The sequence below is a fragment of the Nerophis ophidion genome, unplaced genomic scaffold, assembly GCF_033978795.1.
Source record: "Nerophis ophidion isolate RoL-2023_Sa unplaced genomic scaffold, RoL_Noph_v1.0 HiC_scaffold_381, whole genome shotgun sequence".
Classification (NCBI taxonomy): domain Eukaryota; kingdom Metazoa; phylum Chordata; class Actinopteri; order Syngnathiformes; family Syngnathidae; genus Nerophis; species Nerophis ophidion.
In genome coordinates this window covers 1,383-28,460 of record NW_026907299.1, presented here as the reverse complement: position 1 = coordinate 28,460, position 27,078 = coordinate 1,383, and the positions used below count along the sequence as shown (strand labels likewise).

General features: G+C 44.3%; 1 protein-coding gene across 1 annotated transcript; it reads right to left on the bottom strand.

Moving 5' to 3' along the window:
* Positions 1-1,215: 1,215 nt before the first annotated feature.
* LOC133548067 (dnaJ homolog subfamily C member 11-like) lies at positions 1,216-25,290 on the bottom strand (the record flags this gene model as incomplete). Its single annotated transcript, XM_061893481.1, has 8 exons — positions 25,173-25,290; positions 21,672-21,801; positions 8,198-8,271; positions 8,015-8,116; positions 7,823-7,951; positions 1,621-1,743; positions 1,483-1,556; positions 1,216-1,417 (listed from the first exon to the last, which is right to left on the bottom strand). Coding segments are annotated over exons 1-8 (909 nt in total), but the record flags the coding sequence as incomplete, so codon positions are not given.
* Positions 25,291-27,078: the final 1,788 nt, after the last annotated feature.

The following is a 27,078-nucleotide window of genomic DNA, read 5'->3' as shown; positions in this document are numbered from 1 at the left end:
TTACATATTTACCTGCACAGTCTTAGTAACACACCCACTAATGGCCGTTTATAGGTAAGTGTTGTGGGTCTTAGTATTGTGTTGCATATTTACCTGCACAGTCTTAGTAACACACCCACTAATGGTCGTTTATAGGTAAGTGTTGTGGGTCTTAGTATTGTGTTGCATATTTACCTGCACAGTCTTAGTAACACACCCACTAATGGTCGTTTATAGGTAAGTGTTGTGGGTCTTAGTATTGTGTTACATATTTACCTGCACAGTCTTAGTAACACACCCACTAATGGCCGTTTATAGGTAAGTGTTGTGGGTCTTGGTATTGTGTTGCATATTTACCTGCACAGTCTTAGTAACACACCCACTAATGGCCGTTTATAGGTAAGTGTTGTGGGTCTTAGTATTGTGTTGCATATTTACCTGCACAGTCTTAGTAACACACCCACTAATGGTCGTTTATAGGTAAGTGTTGTGGGTCTTAGTATTGTGTTACATATTTACCTGCACAGTCTTAGTAACACACCCACTAATGGTCGTTTATAGGTAAGTGTTGTGGGTCTTAGTATTGTGTTGCATATTTACCTGCACAGTCTTAGTAACACACCCACTAATGGTCGTTTATAGGTAAGTGTTGTGGGTCTTAGTATTGTGTTGCATATTTACCTGCACAGTCTTAGTAACACACCCACTAATGGTCGTTTATAGGTAAGTGTTGTGGGTCTTAGTATTGTGTTGCATATTTACCTGCACAGTCTTAGTAACACACCCACTAATGGTCGTTTATAGGTAAGTGTTGTGGGTCTTGGTATTGTGTTACATATTTACCTGCACAGTCTTAGTAACACACCCACTAATGGCCGTTTATAGGTAAGTGTTGTGGGTCTTAGTATTGTGTTGCATATTTACCTGCACAGTCTTAGTAACACACCCACTAATGGTCGTTTATAGGTAAGTGTTGTGGGTCTTGGTATTGTGTTGCATATTTACCTGCACAGTCTTAGTAACACACCCACTAATGGTCGTTTATAGGTAAGTGTTGTGGGTCTTGGTATTGTGTTACATATTTACCTGCACAGTCTTAGTAACACACCCACTAATGGTCGTTTATAGGTAAGTGTTGTGGGTCTTGGTATTGTGTTGCATATTTACCTGCACAGTCTTAGTAACACACCCACTAATGGTCGTTTATAGGTAAGTGTTGTGGGTCTTAGTATTGTGTTGCATATTTACCTGCACAGCCAGAGTGAAGTGGCTGCTCTTGGTGTCCCGCACCACACTAGTAGTCATGGCACTGTTGGGCCCCCAGCGCCACTGAAGATAACCCATGGTGTTGTGGTCCAGGTGGCGTGCTGCCATCAAAGAACAACTGGGGCGTACACCCCGGGGGGAGAACTGCAGGCCGCACTGCGCTGTCAAGAAACTGAGCGGAGGAAGAAGAGAGATATAAAGCCGTGTCCTCCAGATCCTTGCCTGCAGGGGCCATACCATCGCTGAGTGACATTACGGAACACCTTCAGCCCGATGAGAGGCCCCAGGATGTCTCCGGCCCCCAACTCCACCTGCATAGAAGAAGGAGCGCTCGCAGGGAGACAGATGGTGCCACGGCGGCCACATTGTGTGTACCTCCCCCCAGCCTCTGGCAGACGTAACCCTGCGCACGGTCATGTTGATGTTGCCCCCACCGTTGCCGTTATGTGTGGAGAGAGAGCCAGACAGCACCGCCGTGTCCGAGCTGGTCAGAGGAGCCTGCGACAAAAGACCACCGAGCAAATAAAACACACTTTTTTAGTCCACGGGTCATTGTCAGCGGCTCTGGCGACGTGGGGGCGGGGCTTGTGACACGTTGCGTAATGTACGGCAAGAGAGGGTTAGGTCATGACACTTTCCATACTTGGAGATGGTGTTTTTGGGTCATGTGACAAAGAGATCACCCAGGGAGGTGATCAAGGGTGATGGGTCAAATGCAGAGAAAAATTTGGGGTGACAATCATTGGTACTTTTACTTTAACTTAACAAAGCTAAACTGTCAATGTTTTGTTCGGACGCCGTAGAACAGAGTACCGTATTTTTCGGACTATAAGCCGCACTTCAAATCCTTCAATTTTCTCCAAAATCGACAATCTACATCATTATTTTGGTTGTGCTTACCGACCCCTAAGCTATTTTATTTGGTACATGGTTTAATAATAAGTGTGACCAGTAGATGGCAGTCACACATAAGAGATACATGCAGACTGCAATATGTAAACAACACTAACATTTAATAGGTTCCTTTGAGAATATAGAACGTTACACAAGGCGCTCAAAAATCTGCCAAAATGTTATAGTCAATGTTTTGTTCGGACGCCGTAGAACAGAGTACCGTATTTTTCGGACTATAAGCCGCACTTCAAATCCTTCAATTTTCTCAAAAATCGACAATCTACATCATTATTTTGGTTGTGCTTACCGACACCTAAGCTATTTTATTTGGTACATGGTGTAATAATAAGTGTGACCAGTAGATGGCAGTCACACATAAGAGATACATGCAGACTGCAATATGATGGCAGTAAACAACACTAACATTTAATAGGTTCCTTTGAGAATATAGAACGTTACACAAGGCGCTCAAAAATCTGCCAAAATGTTTTAGTCAATGTTTTGTTCGGACGCCGTAGAACAGAGTACCGTATTTTTCGGACTATAAGCCGCACTTCAAATCCTTCAATTTTCTCAAAAATTGACAAGTGCGTCTTATAACCCGGTGCGCCTAATCTTCATCATTATTTTGGTTGTGCTTACCGACCCCTAAGCTATTTTATTTGGTACATGGTGTAATAATAAGTGTGACCAGTAGATGGCAGTCACACATAAGAGATACATGCAGACTGCAATATGATGGCAGTAAACAACACTAACATTTAATAGGTTCCTTTGAGAATATAGAACGTTACACAAGGCGCTCAAAAATCTGCCAAAATGTTTTAGTCAATGTTTTGTTCGGACGCCGTAGAACAGAGTACCGTATTTTTCGGACTATAACCCGCACTTCAAATCCTTCAATTTTCTCAAAAATCGACAATCTACATCATTATTTTGGTTGTGCTTACCGACCCCTAAGCTATTTTATTTGGTACATGGTGTAATAATAAGTGTGACCAGTAGATGGCAGTCACACATAAGAGATACATGCAGACTGCAATATGTAAACAACACTAACATTTAATAGGTTCCTTTGAGAATATAGAACGTTACACAAGGCGCTCAAAAATCTGCCAAAATGTTATAGTCAATGTTTTGTTCGGACGCCGTAGAACAGAGTACCGTATTTTTCGGACTATAAGCCGCACTTCAAATCCTTCAATTTTCTCAAAAATCGACAAGTGCGCCTTATAACCCGGTGCGCCTAATCTACATCATTATTTTGGTTGTGCTTACCGACCCCTAAGCTATTTTATTTGGTACATGGTGTAATAATAAGTGTGACCAGTAGATGGCAGTCACACATAAGAGATACATGCAGACTGCAATATGTAAACAACACTAACATTTAATAGGTTCCTTTGAGAATATAGAACGTTACACAAGGCGCTCAAAAATCTGCCAAAATGTTATAGTCAATGTTTTGTTCGGACGCCGTAGAACAGAGTACCGTATTTTTCGGACTATAAGCCGCACTTCAAATCCTTCAATTTTCTCAAAAATCGACAAGTGCGCCTTATAACCCGGTGCGCCTAATCTACATCATTATTTTGGTTGTGCTTACCAACCCCTAAGCTATTTTATTTGGTACATGGTGTAATAATAAGTGTGACCAGTAGATGGCAGTCACACATAAGAGATACATGCAGACTGCAATATGATGGCAGTAAACAACACTAACATTTAATAGGTTCCTTTGAGAATATAGAACGTTACACAAGGCGCTCAAAAATCTGCCAAAATGTTTTAGTCAATGTTTTGTTCGGACGCCGTAGAACAGAGTACCGTATTTTTCGGACTATAAGCCGCACTTCAAATCCTTCAATTTTCTCAAAAATCGACAAGTGCGCCTTATAACCCGGTGCGCCTAATCTAAATCATTATTTTGGTTGTGCTTACCGACCCCTAAGCTATTTTATTTGGTACATGGTGTAATAATAAGTGTGACCAGTAGATGGCAGTCACACATGAGAGACACATGCTGACTGCAATATGATGGCAGTAAACAACACTAACATTTAATAGGTTCCTTTGAGAATATAGAACGTTACACAAGGCGCTCAAAAATCTGCCCACATGTTTTAGTCAATGTTTTGTTCGGACGCCGTAGAACAGAGTACCGTATTTTTCGGACTATAAGCCGCACTTCAAATCCTTCAATTTTCTCAAAAATCGACAATCTACATCATTATTTTGGTTGTGCTTACCGACCCCTAAGCTATTTTATTTGGTACATGGTGTAATAATAAGTGTGACCAGTAGATGGCAGTCACACATAAGAGATACATGCAGACTGCAATATGATGGCAGTAAACAACACTAACATTTAATAGGTTCCTTTGAGAATATAGAACGTTACACAAGGCGCTCAAAAATCTGCCAAAATGTTTTAGTCAATGTTTTGTTCGGACGCCGTAGAACAGAGTACCGTATTTTTCGGACTACAAGCCGCACTTCAAATGCTTCAATTTTCTCAAAAATCGACAAGTGCGCCTTATAACCCGGTGCGCCTAATCTAAATCATTATTTTGGTTGTGCTTACCGACCCCTAAGCTATTTTATTTGGTACATGGTGTAATAATAAGTGTGACCAGTAGATGGCAGTCACACATAAGAGATACATGCAGACTGCAATATGATGGCAGTAAACAACACTAACATTTAATATGATCATTTGAGAATATAGAACATTACACACGGCGCTCAAAAATCTGCCAAAATGTTTTAGTAGGACTTTGGTAAGCTATGAAGCCGCACCGGGGTATTATTATGGTGTGTGTGTATAAGGTGTGTGAGTTATATTTATATAGCGCTTTTCTCTAGTGACTCAAAGCGCTTTACATAGTGAAACCCAATATCTAAGTTACATTTAAACCAGTGTGGGTGGCACTGGGAGCAGGTGGGTAAAGTGTCTTGCCCAAGGACACAACGGCAGTGACTAGGATGGCGGAAGCGGGAATCGAACCTGCAACCCTCAAGTTGCTGGCACGGCCGCTCTACCAACCGAGCTATGCCGCCCATAGTAAGACATATTATTATTTTGTTTCACAATATTATGCAAGAGCAACTTTTCTTACCTTCTGGTACCTGCTGATCTGTATTTGAGATCTGCATAAGTCCTGAAAATTTGCAAGGCGACAGCGTAATGGATAAGCTTCTTCTTTTTCTCTATTTTCTTGTTATGTGACATTCATGTTGCCATTTCTATTAGTTCTTAAGTTCTCAGCTGCATTAGGGCGGAGGCGTTGTACACCCTGGACAAGTCGCCACCTCATTGCAGGGCCAACACAGATAGACAGACAACATTCACACTCAAATTCACACACTAGATAGAAAAATGACTTATTTACTCGTTTAAATAGATGATGTTCTTTGAACTGTTTACCAAAAGCTGTTTATTATGCCTATGAATTAAGAGACACTTAATCCTGATAAAGCTCTGTCTTCTAATGTATAATTGTCATGTCATATTCTAAAGCAGGCAGTACAGGCTGGAATGGACGCATGTGTCGTGCTGGTTTGGTCTCGCTTTGCAAAGCTCGTTATTATTTCTTGTTACTTTAATAAATCATTTTGAAGCCATTTGTCACTAAGGGATTGTCTTTAAGAAATGTCCACGACAACAGTCAACCTATCCCCAGGTGCATGTCTTTGGAAGTGGGAGGGGCCTATCCCTAGGTGCATGTCTTTGGAGGTGGGAGGGGCCTATCCCCAGGTGGATGTCTTTGGAGGTGGGAGGAGCCTATCCCCAGGTGGATGTCTTTGGAGGTGGGAGGAGCCTATCCCCAGGTGCATGTCTTTGGAGGTGGGAGGAGCCTATCCCCAGGTGCATGTTGTTTGAGGTGGGAGGTGCCTATCCCCAGGTGAATGTCTTTGGAGGTGGGAGGGGCCTATCCCCAGGTACATGTTGTTTGAGGTGGGAGGAGCCTATACCCAGGTGCATGTCTTTAGAGGTGGGAGGAGCCTATACCCAGGTGCATGTCTTTGGAGGTGGGAGGGGCCTATCCCCAGGTAAATGTCTTTGGAGGTGGGAGGGGCCTATCCCCAGGTGAATGTCTTTGGAGGTGGGAGGTGCCTATCCCCAGGTGAATGACTTTGGAAGTGGGAGGGGCCTGTCCCCAGGTGCATGTCTTTAGAGGTGGGAGGAGCCTATACTCAGGTGGATGTCTTTGGAGGTGGGAGGAGCCTATCCCCAGGTACATGTTGTTTGAGGTGGGAGGGGCCTATCCCCAGGTGCATGTCTTTAGAGGTGGGAGGAGCCTATACCCAGGTGGATGTCTTTGGATGTGGGAGGAGCCTATACCCAGGTGGATGTGTTTGGAGGTGGGAGGAGCCTATCCCCAGGTGAATGTCTTTGGAGGTGGGAGGAGCCTATACCCAGGTGGATGCCTTTGGAGGTGGGAGGAGCATATCCCCAGGTGCATGTCTTTGGAGGTGGGAGGAGCCTATCCCCAGGTGCATGTCTTTGGAGGTGGGAGGGGCCTATACCCAGGTGGATGACCTTGGAGGTGGGAGGGGCCTATCCCCAGGTGCATGTCTTTGGAGGTGGGAGGAGCCTATCCCCAGGTGCATGTTGTTTGAGGTGGGAGGTGCCTATCCCCAGGTGAATGTCTTTGGAGGTGGGAGGGGCCTATCCCCAGGTGCATGTCTTTGGTGGTGGGAGGGGCCTATCCCCAGGTGCATGTCTTTGGAGGTGGGAGGGGCCTATCCCCAGGTGCATGTCTTTGGAGGTGGGAGGGGCCTATCCCCAGGTGCATGTCTTTGGAGGTGGGAGGGGCCTATCCCCAGGTGCATGTTGTTTGAGGTGGGAGGGGCCTATCCCCAGGTGGATGACTTTGGAGGTGGGAGGGGCCTATCCCCAGGTGCATGTCTTTAGAGGTGGGAGGAGCCTATACCCATGTGGATGTCTTTGGAGGTGGGAGGAGCCTATCCCCAGGTGCATGTTGTTTGAGGTGGGAGGGGCCTATCCCCAGGTGCATGTCTTTGGAGGTGGGAGGAAGCCGGCGCAGTCACGGGGAGAACATGCAAACTCCACACAGAAAGATTCCAAGGCCGGGATTGAACCCAGGACTACTCAGGACCTTTGTATTGTGAGGCGCATGAACCAACCCCTCCCGCACCGTGCTGCCCTGTTTTATATTGGTTTTATATCTATTCATGTTTTGTTTTTAATTCAGTCATTGGTGGAGCTAAGGATGATATTTGAATATTGTTTGCAACATTGTTGTGCAGCACTTTGGAAACATTTCTGTCGTTTAAACGTGTGATTCACATAAAGTGGATTGGATTGTGAAGTCTCGTATTAGTGTTCCTAAAAATAGATATACCGGCCCCTAGACACATTTTTTTTTCTCTAAATTTGGCCGCCAGGGTGAAAATAATTGCCCAGGCCTGCTGCAGGCATACCTTGGTAAAATGAGGACTGAATGAAGTCCTTGGCAGGAGTACCTGTTTCCCCTCACCTGACTCAAGGCTAACTACTGCTTGTAAGTCACATGTTTATGATTAAGTCAATAACTGAACGTGGTTTATTATGTCTTCCCTCACTTTATTGGACGTGTTCACCAGTGGGTGTTTGAGCTTCTACGCTGAAATCACGATGGTTGGAAGTAGAACTGGTCAGGTCCCCCGCCTACAGTACCTCTATGGATTGGGAGATGTGCATCTTATTGATCTCAACGTGAGGAAAGCCTCCGCCCGGCATCTCCTCAAAGTCCTCATCGTAACGGTCAAAGAGGTCTGTGGCGTCCACGCCCACGCTGATGGTGCCCTGTGTAGAAATGACATCATCAGGAGATCACGACGGCCCAGTTTGTGCCCGGGATAAGAAAACCTTGGGGTTTGTTCTTTGCTGCAATCTCCTCTCTTCTCTTTCTCGCTGGAGACGTTCATACTCCTCTCGAATTTCTGCGGGGGTTCTTTTTCGTTCCACCACCTGCAGAGAGCATATTGAGGATGATGATGATGATGATGATGATGACAGTGTGGTTAAATATTGAATCAGCAGAAGTCTTACCTCCCAACCTTCCACTTCCAGGCCTTTCTTCCCGAAAAGGTCGTAGATGGTCCGAGCATGAGGGTCACTCAACACTGGGGGAAACATATTAGTCGCTCTTTATTCCAGCTCCATTCATTTTTTCATCTAACTTACGGTTTTGGGATTTATTTCTATACAAAGTTTTCGAACACCTCATTTATAGCAATGAGTCCAAACATTTCACTAGTAACACTTATTTATGTATGATTTAAAGGGGAACATTATCACCAAACCTATGCAAGCGTCAATATATACCTTGATGTTGCAGAAAAAAGACCATGTATTTTTTTGAACCGATTTCCGAACTCTAAAACGGGTGAATTTTGGCAAATTAAACGCCTTTCTGTTTATCGGACTTTTAGTGATGACGTCAGAACGTGACGTCACCGAGGTAACACACCCGCCATATTCATTTTCACATTACAAACACCGGGTCTCAGCTCTGTTATTTTCCGTTTTTTCGACTATTTTTTGGAACCTTGGAGACATCATGCCTCGTCGGTGTGTCAACACTAACAGGGAGGGATTCAAGTTGCACCACCGGCCCCAAGATGAGAAAGTGTCTGCCGCCAGACCCCCATTGAATGTACCAAAGTGTCTTCACATTTTCCCGGCGATGCTAAGACAGACATGGCACAGAGATGTATGGATAACCTGCAGATGCATTTGCAACGATTAAGTCAACTAAATCACAAAGGTGAGTTTTGTTGATGTTGTTGACTTATGTGCTAATCAGACATATTTGGTCACGGCATGACTGCCAGCTAATCGATGCTAACATGCTACGCTAATCGATGCTAACATGCTATTTACGCTAGCTGTATGTACATTTGAAACTAAATACCCACATTTAATGCCAAACAAACACTTACCAATCGACGGATTTAAGTTGCTCCAGTGTCACAAGATGCGAAAGTCCTGATCGTTTTTGTCCGCACATTTTACCGGCGATGCTAATAAGGCAGCCATGCTATGGGTCACTTCATTAGGTACACCCACGCTATGGCCGAATAGCGTCAATAGCTATTCGCTCAATAGCTTCAATTTCGTTTTCGCTATCTGCCTCCATACTACGACCATCTGTTTCAATACATGCGTAATCTGTTGAATCGCATAAGCCGCTGAAATCCGAGTCTGATTCTGAGCTAAGGTCGCTATTTTTTGAACCGATTTCCGAACTCTAAAACAGGTGAATTTGGGCAAATTAAACGCCTTTCTGTTTATCGGTCTTTTAGTGATTACGTCAGAACGTGACGTCACCGAGGTAACACACCCGCCATATCCATTTTCACATTACAAACACCGGGTCTCAGCTCCGTTATTTTCCGGAGCCTTGGAGACATCATGCCTAGTCGGTGTGTGAACACTAACAGGGAGGGATTCAAGTTGCACCACCGGCCCCAAGATGAGAAAGTGTCTGCCGCCAGACCCCCATTGGATGTACCAAAGTGTCTTCACATTTTACCGGCGATGCTAAGACAGACATGGCACAGAGATGTATGGATAACCTGCAGATGCATGTGCAACGATTAAGTCAACTATATCACAAAGGTGAGTTTTGTTGATGTCGTTGACTTATGTGCTAATCAGACATATTTGGTCACGGCATGACTGCCAGCTAATCGATGCTAACATTCTATTTACGCTAGCTGTATGTACATTTGAAACTAAATACCCACATTTAATGCCAAACAAATACTTACCAATCGACGGATTTAAGTTGCTCCAGTGTCACAAGATGCGAAAGTCCTGATCGTTTTTGTCCGCACATTTTACCGGCGATGCTAATAAGGCAACCATGCTATGGGTCACTTCATTAGGTACACCCACGCTATGGCCGAATAGCGTCAATAGCTATTCGCTCAATAGCTTCAATTTCGTTTTCGCTATCTGCCTCCATACTCCGACCATCTGTTTCAATACATGCGTAATCTGTTGAATCGCATAAGCCGCTGAAATCCGAGTCTGAATCTGAGCTAATGTCGCTATGTCTTGCTGTGGTAACCGCCATGTTGTTTACATTGGCAGCCCTGTTTGACGTCACAGGGAAATCAATCATCAATCAATGTTTATTTATATAGCCCCAAATCACAAATGTCTCAAAGGACTGCACAAATCATTACGACTACAACATCCTCGGAAGAACCCACAAAAGGTAAAGGAAAACTCACACCCAGTGGGCAGGGAGAATTCACATCCAGTGGGACGCCAGTGACAATGCTGACTATGAGAAACCTTGGAGAGGACCTCAGATGTGGGCAACCCGCCCCCTCTAGGGGACCGAAAGCAATGGATGTCGAGCGGGTCTAACATGATACTGTGAAAGTTCAATCCATAGTGGCTCCAACACAGCCGCGAGAGTTCAGTTCAAAGCGGATCCAAGACAGCAGCGAGAGTCCCGTCCACAGGAGATAGTGGTTCCGAAGACAGCGAAAATAAGGCACTTTAAAGCTTTATTTGGGGATATTCCAGGAGGTGTAAAATTTCGAAAAAAACTTCAAAAAATACAACGAACCACTGGGAACTGATTTTTATTATTTTTAACCCTTTTAAAATTGTGATGATGTTCCCCTTTAACGAAATTAAACAATGGATGTCCGCTACCTATTTGCAACTCAACGCCTAGAAAATGGAAATGCTGATTATCAGTCAATCAATCAATCAATCAATGTTTACTTATATAGCCCTAAATCACTAGTGTCTCAAAGGGCTGCACAAACCACTATGACATCCTCGGTAGGCCCACATAAGGGTAAGGAAAACTCAGACCCAGTGGGACGTCGGTGACAATGATGACTATGAGAACCTTGGAGAGGAGGAAAGCAATGGATGTCGAGCGGGTATAACATGATACTGTGAAAGTTCAATCCATAATGGATCCAACACAGTCGCGAGAGTCCAGTCCAAAGCGGATCCAACACAGCAGCGAGAATCCCGTTCACAGCGGAGCCAGCAGGAAACCATCCCAAGCGGAGGCGGATCAGCAGCGCAGAGATGTCCCAAGCCGATACACAGGCAAGCAGTACATGGCCACCGGATCGGACCGGACTCCCTCCACAAGGGAGAGTGGGACATAGGAGAAAAAGAAAAGAAACGGCAGATCAACTGGTCTAAAAGGGAGTCTATTTGAAGGCTAGAGTATACAAATGAGTTTTAAGGTGAGACTTAAATCCTTCTACTGAGGTGGCATCTCGAACTGTTACCGGGAGGGCATTCCAGAGTACTGGAGCCCGAACGGAAAACGCTCTATAGCCCGCAGACTTTTTTTGGGCTTTGGGAATCACTAACAAGCCGGAGTCCTTTGAACGCAGATTTCTTGCCGGGACATATGGTACAATACAATCGGCAAGATAGGATGGAGCTAGACCGTGTAGTATTTTATACGTAAGTAGTAAAACCTTAAAGTCACATCTTAAGTGCACAGGAAGCCAGTGCAGGTGAGCCAGTACAGGTATATATGTATGTATATATGTATATAAAGGTATATACAGTACAGGTATATATGTATGTATATATGTATATAAAGGTATATACAGTACAGGTATATATGTATGTATATATGTATATAAAGGTATATACAGTACAGGCGTAATATGATCAAACTTTCTTGTTCTTGTCAAAAGTCTAGCAGCCGCATTTTGTACCAACTGTAATCTTTTAATGCTAGACATGGGGAGACCCGAAAATAATACGTTACAGTAGTCGAGGCGAGACGTAACAAACGCATGGATAATGATCTCAGCGTCTTTAGTGGACAAAATGGAGCGAATTTTAGCGATATTACGGAGATGAAAGAAGGCCGTTTTAGTAACGCTTTTAATGTGTGACTCAAAGGAGAGAGTTGGGTCAAAGATAATACCCAGATTCTTTACCGAGTCGCCTTGTTTAATTGTTTGGTTGTCAAATGTTAGAGTTGTATTATTAAATAGAGGTCGGTGTCTAGCAGGACCGATAATCAGCATTTCCGTTTTTTTGGCGATGAGTTGCAAAAAGTTAGCGGACATCCATTGTTTAATTTCATTAAGACACGCCTCCAGCTGACTACAATCCGGCGTGTTGGTCCGCTTTAGGGGCATGTAGAGTTGGGTGTCATCAGCATAGCAGTGAAAGCTAACACCGTATTTGCGTATGATGTAACCTAGCGGCAGCATGTAGATGCTGAAGAGTGCAGGGCCAACGACCGAACCCTGGGGAACTCCACACGTTACCTTAACGTAGTCCGAGGTCACATTGTTATGGGAGACGCACTGCATCCTATCAGGCAGATAAGAGTTAAACCAAGACAGGGCTAAGTCTGACATACCAATTCGCGTTTTGATACGTTCTAATAAAATATTATGATCGACGGTATCGAAAGCAGCGCTAAGATCGAGTCCTGCTAGACACGACAACTATTTAATATCCATCCAACCATTTTCTACCGCTTTTTCCCTTAGGGGTTGCGGGGGGCACTGGTGCCTATCTCAGCTACAATTGGGCGGAAGGCGGGGTACACCCTGGACAAGTCGCCACCTTAACATTTGACAAACACACAATTACACACCTATTTGATAATACCACCTTAACATGTGACAAGCAAACTATTACACAAAGTGACTCGGTAAAGAATCTGGGTATTATCTTCCACCCCAACTCTCTCCTTTGAGTCACACATTAAGAATGTTACTAAAACGGCCTTCTTTCATCTCTGAAATATCACTAAAATTTGTTCCATTTTGTCCACTAGTGACACTGAGATCATTACTCATGCGTTTGTTACGTCTCGTCTTGATTACTGTAACGTATTATTTTGGGGTCTCCCTATGACTAGCATTAAAAGATTACAGTTGGTACAAAATGCGGCTGTTAAATAAGAAACTTTGATCATATTATGCCTTTACTGTATATGCCTTTATATACATGTACATTATATATATACATATACAAACCCTGTTTCCATATGAGTTGGGAAATTGTGTTAGATGTAAATATAAACAGAATACATCCATCCATCCATTTTCTACCGCTTATTCCCTTTCGGGGTCGCGGGGGGCGCTGGCGCCTATCTCAGCTACAATCGGGCGGAAGGCGGGGTACACCCTGGACAAGTCGCCACCTCATCGCAGGGCCAACACAGATAGACAGACAACATACACACTCACATTCACACACTAGGGCCAATTTAGTGTTGCCAATCAACCTATCCCCAGGTGCATGTCTTTGGAAGTGGGAGGAAGCCGGAATACAATGATTTGCAAATCCTTTTCAAGCCATATTCAGTTGAATATGCTACAAAGACAACATATTTGATGTTCAAACTCCTAAACATTTTTTTTTTTTTTGCAAATAATCATTAACTTTAGGATTTGTTACCAGCATCACGTGACAAAGAAGTTGGGAAAGGTGGCAATAAATACTGATAAAGTTGAGGGATGCTCATCAAACACTTATTTGGAACATCCCACAGGTGTGCAGGCTAATTGGGAACAGGTGGGTGCCATGATTGGGTATAAAAACATGCTTCCCAAAAAATGCTCAGTCTTTCACAAGAAAGGATGGGGCGAGGTACACCCCTTTGTCCACAACTGCGTGAGCAAATAGTCAAACAGTTTAAGAACAACCTTTCTCAAAGTGCAATTGCAAGAAATGTAGGGATTTCAACATCTACGCTCCGTAATATCATCAAAAGGTTCAGAGAATCTGGAGAAATCACTCCACGTAAGCGGCATGGCCGGAAACCAACATTGAATGACCGTGACCTTCCATCCCTCGGACGGCACTGTATCAATAACCGACATCAATCTCTAAAGGATATCACCACATGGGCTCAGAAACACTTCAGAAAACCACTGTCACTAAATACAGTTGGTCGCTACATCTGTAAGTGCAAGTTAAAGCTCTACTATGCAATGCGAAAGCCATTTATCAACAACATCCAGAAATGCCACCGGCTTCTCTGGGCCCGAGATCATCTAAGATGGCCTGATGCAAAGTGGCAAAGTGTTCTGTGGTCTGACGAGTCCACATTTCAAATTGTTTTTGGAAACTGTGGACAATTGTGTCAACGGGAACAAAGAGGAAAAGAACCATCCGGATTGTTATAGGCGCAAAGTTCAAAAGTCAGCATGTGCGATGGTATGGGGGTGTATTATTGCCCAAGGCATGGGTAACTTACACATCTGTGAAGGCACCATTAATGCTGAAAGGTACATACAGTGCCATTCAAGCAACGTTATTATTTCAGCAAGACAATGCCACACCACGTGTTACAACAGCGTGGCTTCATAGTAAAAGAGTGCGGGTACTAGACTGGCCTGCCTGCAGTCCAGACCTGTCTCCCATTGAAAATTTTGAAGCCTAAAATACGATAACAGAGACCCCGGACTGTTGAACAACTTAAGCTGTACATCAAGCAAGAATGGGAAAAAATTCCACCTGAAAAGCTTCAACAATTAAGTTTCCTCAGTTCCCAAACGTTTATTGGGTGTTGTTAAAAGAAAAGTGATGTAACGGAGTGGTGAACATGCCCTTTCCCAACTACTTTGGCACGTGTTGCAGCCGTGAAATTGTAAGTTAATTATTATTTGCAAAAAAAAAAAAAAGTTTATGAGTTTGAACATCAAATATGTTGTCTTTGTAGCATATTCAACTGAATATGGCTTGAAAAGGATTTGCAAATCATTGTATTCTGTTTATATTTACATCTAACACAAGTTCCCAACTCATATGGAAACGGGGTTTATATATATATATATATATATATATATATATATATATATATATATATATATATATATATATATATATATATAAATACCTATAGTGTCTCACCTGCACTGGCTTTCTGTGCACTTAAGATGTGACTTTAAGGTTTTACTACTTAAGTATAAAATACTACACGGTCTAGCTCCATCCTATCTTGCCGATTATATTGTACCATATGTCCCGGCAAGAAATCTGCCTTCAAAGAACTCCGACTTATTAGTGATTCCCAGAGCCCAAAAAAAATTCTGCGGGCTATAGAGCTTTTTCTATTGGGGCTCCAGTACTCTGGAATGTTCTAGCAGTCACAGTTCGAGATGCCACCTCAGTAGAAGCATTTAAGTCCCATCTTAAAACTCATTTGTATACTCTAGCCTTTAAATAGACCCCCATTTTAGACCAGTTGATCTGCCGCTTCTTTTCTTTTCTGTTTTGCCCCCCTCTCTCTCGTGGAGGGGGGCAACTTGTTGGTAACGAAAAACATTCATGAAGTTTGCTTCTTTTTGGAATTTATTATGGCTCTACTGAAAATGTGAGCACATCTGCATGGTCAAAAGTATACATACAGCAACATACATGATCAATGTTGGTGACGTGGAAAAGTTACAATCAATCAAAGTAGCTTCATGGCCTCTTAACTTCATGTGAGTGATTATGATTGTTGACTTCTCTGAGCACATTTACATAGGCCTTATGTGATGCAGTCGCTTACAAACGCCACAATGGGAAAGTCAAAGTAACTCAGCACAGATGTGAAAAAACGTATAATTGACAAGTCAGGAAAGTCACTTGGAACCATTTCAAAGCAGCTTAATGTCCCAGACAATTGTTTGTAAGTATAAAGTGCATGGCACAGTTTTGTCACTGCCACAATCCGGAAGAAAACGCCAGCTATCACCTGCTGCTGAGAGAAAATTGGTCAGGATGATCAAGAGTCAAGCAAGAAGCAGCAAAAATGAATGAATTGGAAGCTGCTGGAACACAGGTGTCAGTGTCCACAGTCAAGCATCGCCATGGACTGAGAGGCTACCATGCAAGAAGGAAGACCTGGCTCCAGAAGCCACACCTTAAGGCTCCTCTAAAGTTTGCTGCTGATCACATGGACAAAGATAAGACCTTCTGGAGGAAAGTTCTGTGGTCAGATGAAACAAAAATGGAGCTGTTTGGCCACAATACCCAGCAATATGTTCGGAGGAGAAAAGGTGAGACCTTTAATCCCAGGAACACCGTTCCTACCATCAAGCATGGTGGTGGTAGTATTATGCTCTGGGCCTGTTTTGCTGCCAATGGAACTGCTGCTTTAAATGGGACAATGAAAAAGGAGGACTACCTCCAAATTCTTCAGGACAAGCTAAAATCATCAGCCCGGAGGTTGAGTCTTGGGCGCAGTTGGCTGTTCCAACAGGACAATGACCCCAAACACACCTCAAAAGTGGTTAAGAAATGACTAAATCAGGCTTTCAAAAATGGCCTTCCCAAAGTCTATTTTGAATTCATCTGACCACATGACATTCTCCCAATCCTCTGCTGTATCATCCATGTATCCATTTTGGTATCAACTCAACTGGTGGTGTTTGGAGGAAGAAGAATACTGAGTTGCATCCCAAGAACACCATACCTACTGTGAAGCATGGGGGTGGAAACATCATGCTTTGGGGCTGTTTTTCTGCTAAGGGGACAGGACGAATGATCCGTGTTAAGGAAAGAATAAATGGGGCCATGTATCGTGAGATTTGGAGCCAAAACCTCCTTCCATCAGTGAGAGCTTTGAATGGTTGACCAAATACTTATTTTCCACCATCATTTACAAATAATTTCTTTAAAATTCCTACAATGTGAATTCCTGGACTATCGTGGGATCACACTCCTCAGCCTTCCCGGTAAGGTTTATTCAGGTGTACTGGAGAGGAGGCTACGTCGGATAGTCGAACCTCGGATTCAGGAGGAACAGTGTGGTTTTCGTCCTGGTCGTGGAACTGTGGACCAGCTCTATACTCTCGGCAGGGTTCTTGAGGGTGCATGGGAGTTTGCCCAACCAGTCTACATGTGCTTTGTGGACTTGGAGAAGGCATTCGACCGTGTCCCTCGGGAAGTCCTGTGGGGAGTGCTCAGAGAGTACGGGGTATCGGACTGTCTTATTGTGGCGGTCCGCTCCCTGTACGATCAGTGCCAGACCTTGGTCCGCATTGCCGGCAGTAAGTCGAACACATTTCCAGTGAGGGTTGGACTCCGCCAAGGCTGTCCTTTGTCACCGATTCTGTTCATAACTTTTATGGACAGAATTTCTAGGCGCAGTCAAGGCGTTGAGGGGTTCCGGTTTGGTGACCGCAGGATTAGGTCTCTGCTTTTTGCAGATGATGTGGTCCTGATGGCTTCATCTGACCGGGATCTTCAGCTCTCGCTGGATCGGTTCGCAGCCGAGTGTGAAGCGACCGGAATGAGAATCAGCACCTCCAAGTCCGAGTCCATGGTTCTCGCCCGGAAAAGGGTGGAGTGCCATCTCCGGGTTGGGGAGGAGACCCTGCCCCAAGTGGAGGAGTTCAAGTACCTAGGAGTCTTGTTCACGAGTGAGGGAAGAGTGGATCGTGAGATCGACAGGCGGATCGGTGCGGCGTCTTCAGTAATGCGGACGTTGTATCGATCCGTTGTGGTGAAGAAGGAGCTGAGCCGGAAGGCAAAGCTCTCAATTTACCGGTCGATCTACGTTCCCATCTTCACCTATGGTCATGAGCTTTGGGTCATGACCGAAAGGATAAGATCACGGGTACAAGCGGCCGAAATGAGTTTCCTCCGCCGTGTGGCGGGGCTCTCCCTTAGAGATAGGGTAGGAGGCCACGGGGAAGACCCAGGACACGTTGGGAAGACTATGTCTCCCGGCTGGCCTGGGAACGCCTCGGGATCCCCCGGGAAGAGCTAGACGAAGTGGCTGGAGATAGGGAAGTCTGGGCTTCCCTGCTTAGGCTGCTGCCCCCGCGACCCGACCTCGGATAACCGGAAGATGATGGATGGATGGATAGAGATATGATCATCTACGTCTACAAAATGGACGGGAGAGATCTAAAGAATATCAAAGCCAGTGAGTCGAGGTTAAATTGATCCATAGCAGCACGTCCAACGGACAAGAGATTTGATTAAGCTGCCGCCATCGTCGCAGCCAAACTTGTTTATATTTCATCTGCGGAGTCACTTTTTATACCGCTGAAGAATTTCATTAGGCAAATTCTGTTAAGGCTCATTGTCCTGCAGTCAAATTGCACCTAATCTGCAGCTTTCATCTCTTATGTGTTGCAGACGGACTCAGGGCGCCCATCCTCATTTCATCAGCAACCCCCCAAAAGTGTTACTTTTAAGTACTTTAAACACTGTTCTACTGCTCCGTGAATAAAACTCATCCATTTCCGTGCTCAACCCAGACTAAACGTAAACATGCTTTTTTTCCAAAATACTCCATCTTGTTTGCCGCCGAGACGCTAACATCCTACTAAATGCTACTTGTGTCACTGAATAAAACCGGCTTTTCTTTCAACGTACCAGTGTGACAATTCAGTGACATGTACCAGGTGATGGCGATAAAAGTCATGTTTCATCGTCCCACCGTCTATTTATTGCAGGGGTGCCCACACTCTTTCTGCAGGCGAGCTACTTTTCAATTGACTAACTCGAGGGGATCTACCTCATTTATATATATCATTTATATTTATTTATTTATGAAAGAGACATTTTTGTAAACAAGTTAAATGTGTTTAATGATAATACAAGCATGTGTAACACATATAGATGTCTTTCTTTCACGAAGACAAGAATATAAGTTGGTGTATTACCTGATTCTGATGACTTGCATTGATTGGAATCAGACAGTAATGATGATAACGCCCACATTTTCAAATGGAGGAGAAAAAAAGTTGTCCTTTCTGTACAATACCACATGAAAGTGGTTGGTTTTTGGCATCTAATTCATCCAGCTTCCATACACTTTACAAGAAAAACATTGGCGGCAAATTCCGTAGCTTGCTTGATTGACATTCACGGCACCCGAGGGTCTTGTGAGATGACGCTGGCTGCTGCCAGTTCATTATTATGAAAAAATGACGGAGAGGAAGGCGAGAAACACTTTTTATTTCAACAGACTTTCGCGCCGTCCCTTCCGTCAAAACTCTAAAGGCCGACTGCACATTTTTCTATCTTCACAATAAAAGCCCTGCTTCATGCTGCCCGCGCTAACAAAATAAGAGTCTCGGAAAGCTGGCGTGCACAAGTGATGTGCACGCCAGCTTTCTGAGGGATCGCTTGTGCACGCCAGTTTTCCGAGACTCTGTATTTAGTTAGCGCAGGCAGCATGAAGCAGGGCTTTTATTGTGAAGATAGGAAATGTGCAGTCGGCCTTTAGAGTTTTGACGGAAGGTACGGCGCGAGAGTCTGTTGAAATAAAAAGTGTTTCTCGCCTTCCTCTCGGTCATATTTTCATAATAATGATCTTGCAGCAGCCAGCGTCATCTCACAAGACCCTCCGGTACCGTGAATGTCATTTAAGTGACGTCTTGGTGAAGATTGATGATCACTCATTTTTAGGTCTATTTTTTTTAAAAGCCTGGCTGGAGATCGACTGACACACCCCCCGCGGTCGACTAGTAGCTCGCGATCGACGTAATGGGCACCCCTGATTTATTGGATTCACAACCTGACTAAAATTTTTCTGTTTTTGGAACTCATTAACTGGCTTCAATGAAATGGACAAGATCTTGGGTTTGGGGGAACCTGCTTGTCGTGACGGAGCGGTTGTTGCTGGACACGCCACGGACTCTTGGGAGAAGAAGGAGTGCCTTCTCAGTGGAAGAGGTGAAGATATCTACCCATTGGGAACTATGACACCAGGACATCTGCTGATTGGAGTAAGCCTTGCTCTGGTTTGTCCACAAATTGGAAGTTGCTGGCAGGCTTCAAAGTAGCCCAGAGCTGCCACAAATGATTGGAGGATGCGGGAAGAACTGTGGACTCTCTTGTGATTTGGATCATATTGGACTGTCTGCCCTGCAGGATGAATTTGAGGACCAGTCATAGACAATTTAGAGTGAAAAGCAAATTTTATTTTCACTCGGATACAAAACGTTCTAACTTGTATTGTTTCACTGGCTTGGAGATTCTCCCAAACTCCCTTCTTGTCTCTCTTGAACACACACTTGTTGTTGTTGACTTTGGACTGACTATCGGCTGCACGACACCAAGGCCGCGGAAAAGAGACACTGCAGGCTTACACACACACGTGCATCTACAAAAAATATACGCCACACACACATACCCCGTCCCCAATCCAACGCCCTTGACGTAAATCCCACTGGGGTGATTGAAGGATGGGCAGCGCCTGAGCTGCAGCCTGCCACCATGGCCCCCCACTCCCTCCTCTGTGTTGCTAGATATCTCAAGATGTACGTTGTAATATGTATATCTGCTTTGCTATGGAGGTTTTTTTCCCACTCCAGACTGGGCCCCCTGTTTGAATGATCATATATATATATATATATATATATCTAGACATGCACCTGGGGATAGGTTGATTGGCAACACTAAATGGGCCCTAGTGTGTGAATGTGAGTGTGAATGTTGTCTGTCTATCTGTGTTGGCCCTGCGATGAGGTGGCGACTTGTCCAGGGTGTACCCTGCCTTCCGCCCGATTGTAGCTGAGATAGGCGCCAGCGCCCCCCGCGACCCCGAAAGGGAATAAGCGGTAGAAAATGGATGGATGGATGGATATATCTGCTTTGCTATGGAGGTTTTTTTCCCACTCCAGACTGGGCCCCCTGTTTGAATGATCATATATATATATATATATATATTATCACACAACTTTAGTATGCATAAAGTCAGTTGCTATAGTTATTAGCTATTGTGCTTAAGCTGTACTTTTTCTATCTGTGCAAGAACAAAAACTTCTTGTCCGAGGAGTGGCCTCAGCCAAAGATGTTATCTTTGTTTTAGCCCACTAACAGCCAAGGAACTTCAAGGACCTCAACGAAGATAAGACAACAGGGTCCCTGGTTCAATCCCCACCGAGTACCAACCTCGTCACATCCGTTGAAGTGTCTTGCTCAGGACACTTCACCCTTACTCCTGATGGGTGCTGGTTAGCGCCTTGCATGGCAGCTCCCTCCATCAGTGTGTGAATGTGTGTGTGAATGGGTAAATGTGGAAGTAGTGTCAAAGCGCTTTGAGTACCTTGAAGGTAGAAAAGCGCCATACAAGTACAACCCATTTATTTTAGAGGAGGCCTCAGTGATGTTGACTGTGAAACTCCTGGATAAATAGAGGGAGCTGAACCTTAGAGCGTATGGCAAGACTGTGACTAAGTGTGCAGCTCCATGCGTTCTCCTCATGAGCGAAATTTAACTCTGTCTCTGCATGGTTCCTTGCTTCTTGTCTGTTTAATAGATGTCATCAGTGTTTGAACCTGACACCCCCTTGGAGCCAAGCCTAGATTGTGGTTTTTTTTTAGTCATCCTTCCCCAGCGTTTAACTTTTTCCCATCTTCTACGGGACGCCTTGTGGTGACCCATCAGCGTTCCTGTTCTGTAACCCTGTACGCTCAAATATGTTCACGTACATAAGATGTCCAGCAAGACCCACAATGCAATGCGTTTCCTAAGCATGATAGGTAAGGTTGCAATCCTAAATTGTGTCCCTAAATGGAGAGTTTCCATGCAACACTCAAATAATCACCTTCAAAAGCTTGGTGCACCTGGTTGAAGAGTTGTTCGGCTTGTCTTTTCAGCTCTGGGTCGCGGTGTTTGTCAGGGTGGTAGAGCATGCAGAGTCGCCTGTACGATGCTTTCAGCTCCTCCTGAGTAGCCTGCCGACATGAAACAATACAGCTAAATAATCGGCAAAAACCTTGTCAAACTTAACCCAAAGTTGCTAAAACGCAAACGTGGTGTAGGAATTTGGGACGATGGACTTGAGAGAGACCTACCTTGTTAGCACGCAGTCAAGAAGCTAACAGCAAACAAAAGAACCACGGAACAGCCTGCAAGGTCGCATCATCGCTGTGTTGCCAACTTGGCCACTTTGTCTAAATCTGCCCACTTTCACAATCCTCTTGGCGACTTCCTTCCTAAACGCAAATACGGTGTTAGCTTTCACTGCTATGCTGATGACACCCAACTCTACATGCCCCTAAAGCTGACCAACACGCCGGACTGTAGTCAGTTGGAAGCGTGTCTTAATGAAATTAAACAATGGATGTCCGCTAACTTTTTGCAACTTAACGCCAAAAAAACGGAAATGCTGATTATCGGTCCTGCTAGACACCGAACTCTATTTAATAATACAACTCTAACATTTGACAACCAAATAATAAAACAAGGTGACTCGGTAAAAAAGCTGGGCATTATCTTCGACCCAACTCTCTCCTTTGAGTCACACATTAAAAGCGTTACTAAAACGGCCTTCTTTCATCTCCGTAATATAGCTAAAATTCGCTCCATTTTGTCCACTAAAGACGCCGAGATCATTATCCATGCGTTTGTTACGTCTCGTCTCGATTACTGTAACGTATTATTTTCGGGTCTCCCCATGTCTAGCATTAAAAGATTACAGTTGGTACAAAATGCGGCTGCTAGACTTTTGATAAGAACAAGAAAGTTTGATCACATTACGCCTGTACTGTATATACCTTTATATACATATATACATACATATATACCTATACTGTATATACCTTTATATACATATATACATACATATATACCTGTACTGTATATACCTTTATATACATATATATATACCTGTACTGGCTCACCTGCACTGGCTTCCTGTGCACTTAAGATGTGACTTTAAGGTTTTACTACTTACGTATAAAATACTACACGGTCTAGCTCCATCCTATCTTGCCGATTGTATTGTACCATATGTCCCAGCAAGAAATCTGCGTTCAAAAGACTCCGGCTTATTAGTGATTCCTAGAGCCCAAAAAAAGTCTGCGGGCTATAGAGCGTTTTCCGTTCGAGCTCCAGTACTCTGGAATGCCCTCCCGGTAACAGTTCGAGATGCTACCTCAGTAGAAGCATTTAAGTCTCACCTTAAAACTCATCTGTATACTCTAGCTTTTAAATAGACCTCCTTTTTAGAACAGTTGATCTGCCGCTTCTTTTCTTTCTCCTATGTCACAAGGGAGGGGGTCCGGTCCGATGACCATGGATGAAGTACTGGCTGTCCAGAGTCGAGACCCAGGATGCACCGCTCGTCGGGACCCAGGATGGACCGCTCGCCTGTATCGGTTGGGGACATCTCTACGCTGCTGATCCGCCTCCGCTTGAGATGGTTTCCTGTGGACGGGACTCTCGCTGCTGTCTTGGATCCGCTTGAACTGAACTCTTGGATCCACTATGGATTGAACTTTCACAGTATCATGTTAGACCCGCTCGACATCCATTGCTTTCGGTCCCCTAGAGGGGGCGGGTTGCCCACATCTGAGGTCCTCTCCAAGGTTTCTCATAGTCAGCATTGTCACTGGCGTCCCACTGGATGTGAATTCTCCCTGCCCACTAGGTGTGAGTTTTCCTTGCCCTTTTGTGGGTTCTTCCGAGGATGTTGTAGTCGTAATGATTTGTGCAGTCCTTTGAGACATTTGTGATTTGGGGCTGTATAAATAAACATTGATTGATTGATTGATAAACAGCTACTAGCGACAAACCTAGCCACTGTCTCCGCTCTTATTAGAGACTTTTCTTGTGTCTTGGTGTGACTGTCTTCCACGGGCAAAAGCCAAAAGCAGTGAAGTGGTCACCTCGTGTAAATGCTGAATAAAAATAGAATACAACAAATCCTTTTCAACTTATATTCAACTGAATAGACTGCAAAGACAAGATATTTACTCTTCACCCTCAGAAACTTTCTTCTTTTTTGCAAAGATTAGCTATATTGGAATTTGATGGCTGCAACATGTTTCAAAAAAGTGGCAAAAAAAGAGTGAGAAAGTCGAGGAATGCTCATCAAAGACTTATTTGGAACATGCCACAGGTGAACGGGCTAATTGGGAACAGGTGGGTGCCATGATTGGCTATAAAAGCAGCTTCCGTGAAATGCTCACTCCTTCACAAACACTTTGTCAACAAATGCCTGAGCAAATTGTTCAAGAACCACATTTGTCAAGCAGCTATTGCGAGGAATTTTAGGGATTTCAACATCTAGGCTCCTTAATATCATCAAAAGGTTCAGAGAATGTGGAGAAATCACTGCACGTAACGTTGAAAAAATGCGGAGGCACACCACCAGCAGAAATAATTAAAAAAAAAACTCAGTTGACAGTAAAAAGTGGTTGGATATGACTTTAAAGCATAAGAAAGCATGCATGACTATAGCTCTTGTCTCAAAGTAGGTGTACATCACACCCTGACTTATTTGCACTTGTTTGCTGTAGTCTTTTACTTCTTGTCTTGGGCTCCTATTTTGGTGGCTTTTCCTCTTTTGTTGGTATTTTCCTGTAGCAGTTTCATGTCTTGCTTTGAGCGATATTTCCCGCATCTACTTTGTTTTAGAAATCAAGAATATTTCACTTGTTTTTATCCTTCTTTGTGGGGACATTGTTGATTGTCATGTCATGTTCGGATGTACATCGTCTTTGCTGTCGTCCAGCATTCTGTTTTTGTTGACTTTGTAGCCAGTTCAGCCATAGCCTTCCCTAAGCTTCAATGCCTTTTCTTAGGGGGCACACACCTTTTGTTTATTTTTGGTTGAAGCATTACACTCCTTTTTACCTGCACACTGCCTCCCGCTGTTTCCCACACATCTACAAAGCAATTAAGTTAGCGGCTGCCACCTACTGATATGGAAGAGTATTACACGGTTACTCTGCCGACACTCAACAACAACACATCATTTGCAGACTATAATTACTGCTTTGCAAAAAATATTTTTAACCCAAATAGGTGAAATTAGATCATCTCCCACAGCACACCCGGCTGTATCTCACGGCACACTAGTGTGCCGCGGCACAGTGGTTGAAAAACACTTTGTTACATACGTGATGTCATACATGATGAGGTGACATAGATGATAAGGTGACATAGATGATAAAGTGAGATGTTGGCCTGAGCATCCTCCCTCCTCCCCCACACACGCCATCCGGGACGCAGCCTGGTCAAAGTGCATGAAGGCGGTGGGTGTGAAAGAAAGACGTGTGTGTGTGTGTGTGTGTGTGTGTGTGTGTGTGCCCTCACTCACCTGTTTGCTGACGTTAAGCAGGGAGTAGTAGTCCTGGTTATTGGCCTCAACATCATCGTCTGAGGACGCAGCCATGTTTGCGCCTCGCCGTGGTCCCGCCCACACCTCCCGCTCATTGGCCAACACGACCGGGAAGCGGAAGTTGCGTCTGGCGCCCTCTGGTGGTTGTACACATAACAACACCAACGTCAATCACTTCTCAAATAAAAACATTTGCTATCACTCGACGCCTGTTTTAAGGTCTTCTTGACAAACCACGGATTATATAATTCATCTGACAATGAGTGGGACATTTATTGTGTTCATTAGCTTTTTTCTTTTGCCTTTCAAGTACATTATCAATCAATCAATCAATCAATGTTTATGTATATAGCCCTAAATCACATGTGTCTCAAAGGGCTGCACAAACCATTACGACTACGACATCCTCTGAAGAACCCACATAAGGGCAAGGAAAACTCACACCCAATGGGCAGGGAGAATTCACCTCCAGTGACAATGCTGACTATGAGAAACCTTGGAGAGGACCTCAGATGTGGGCAACCCCCCCCCCTCTAGGGGACGGAAAGCAATGGATGTCGAGCGGGTCCAACATGATACTGTGAAAGTTCAATCCATAGTGGCTCCAACACAGCCGCGAGAGTTCAGTTCAAAGCGGATCCAAGACAGCAGCGAGAGTCCCGTCCACAGGAAACCATCCCAAGCGGAGTCGGATCAGCAGCGTAGAGATGTCCCCAACCGATACACAGGCGAGCGGTCCATCCTGGGTCTCGACTCTGGACAGCCAGTACTTCATCCATGGTCATCGGACCGGACCCCCTCCACAAGGGAGGGGGGGACATAGGAGAAGAAAGAAAAGAAGCGGCAGATCAACTGGTCTGAAAAGGAGGTCTATTTAAAGGCTAGAGCAGGGGTGCCCATTACGTCGATCGCGAGCTACCAGTCGACCGCGGGGGGTGTGTCAGTCGATCTCCAGCCAGGCTTTTAAAAAAAATAGACCTAAAAATGAGTGATCATCAATCTTCACCAAGACGTCACTTAAATGACATTCACGGTACCGGAGGGTCTTGTGAGATGACGCTGGCTGCTGCAAGATCATTATTATGAAAATATGACCGAGAGGAAGGCGAGAAACACTTTTTATTTCAACAGACTCTCGCGCCGTACCTTCCGTCAAAACTCTAAAGGCCGACTGCACATTTCCTATCTTCACAATAAAAGCCCTGCTTCATGCTGCCTGCGCTAACTAAACACAGAGTCTCGGAAAACTGGCGTGCACAAGCGATCCCTCAGAAAGCTGGCGTGCACATCACTTGTGCACGCCAGCTTTCCGAGACTCTTATTTTGTTAGCGCAGGCAGCATGAAGCAGGGCTTTTATTGTGAAGATAGGAAATGTGCAGTCGGCCTTTAGAGTTTTGACGGAAGGGACGGCGCGAAAGTCTGTTGAAATAAAAAGTGTTTCTCGCCTTCCTCTCTGTCCTTTTTTCATAATAATGAACTGGCAGCAGCCAGCGTCATCTCACAAGACCCTCGGGTGCCGTGAATGTCAATCAAGCAAGCTACGGAATTTGCCGCCAATGTTTTTCTTGTAAAGTGTATGGAAGCTGGATGAATTAGATGCCAAAAACCAACCACTTTCATGTGGTATTGTACAGAAAGGACAACTTTTTTTCTCCTCCATTTGAAAATGTGGGCGTTATCATCATTACTGTCTGATTCCAATCAATGCAAGTCATCAGAATCAGGTAATACACCAACTTATATTCTTGTCTTCGTGAAAGAAAGACATCTATATGTGTTACACATGCTTGTATTATCATTAAACACATTTAACTTGTTTACAAAAATGTCTCTTTCATTAATAAATAAATATAAATGATATATATAAATGAGATAGATCCCCTC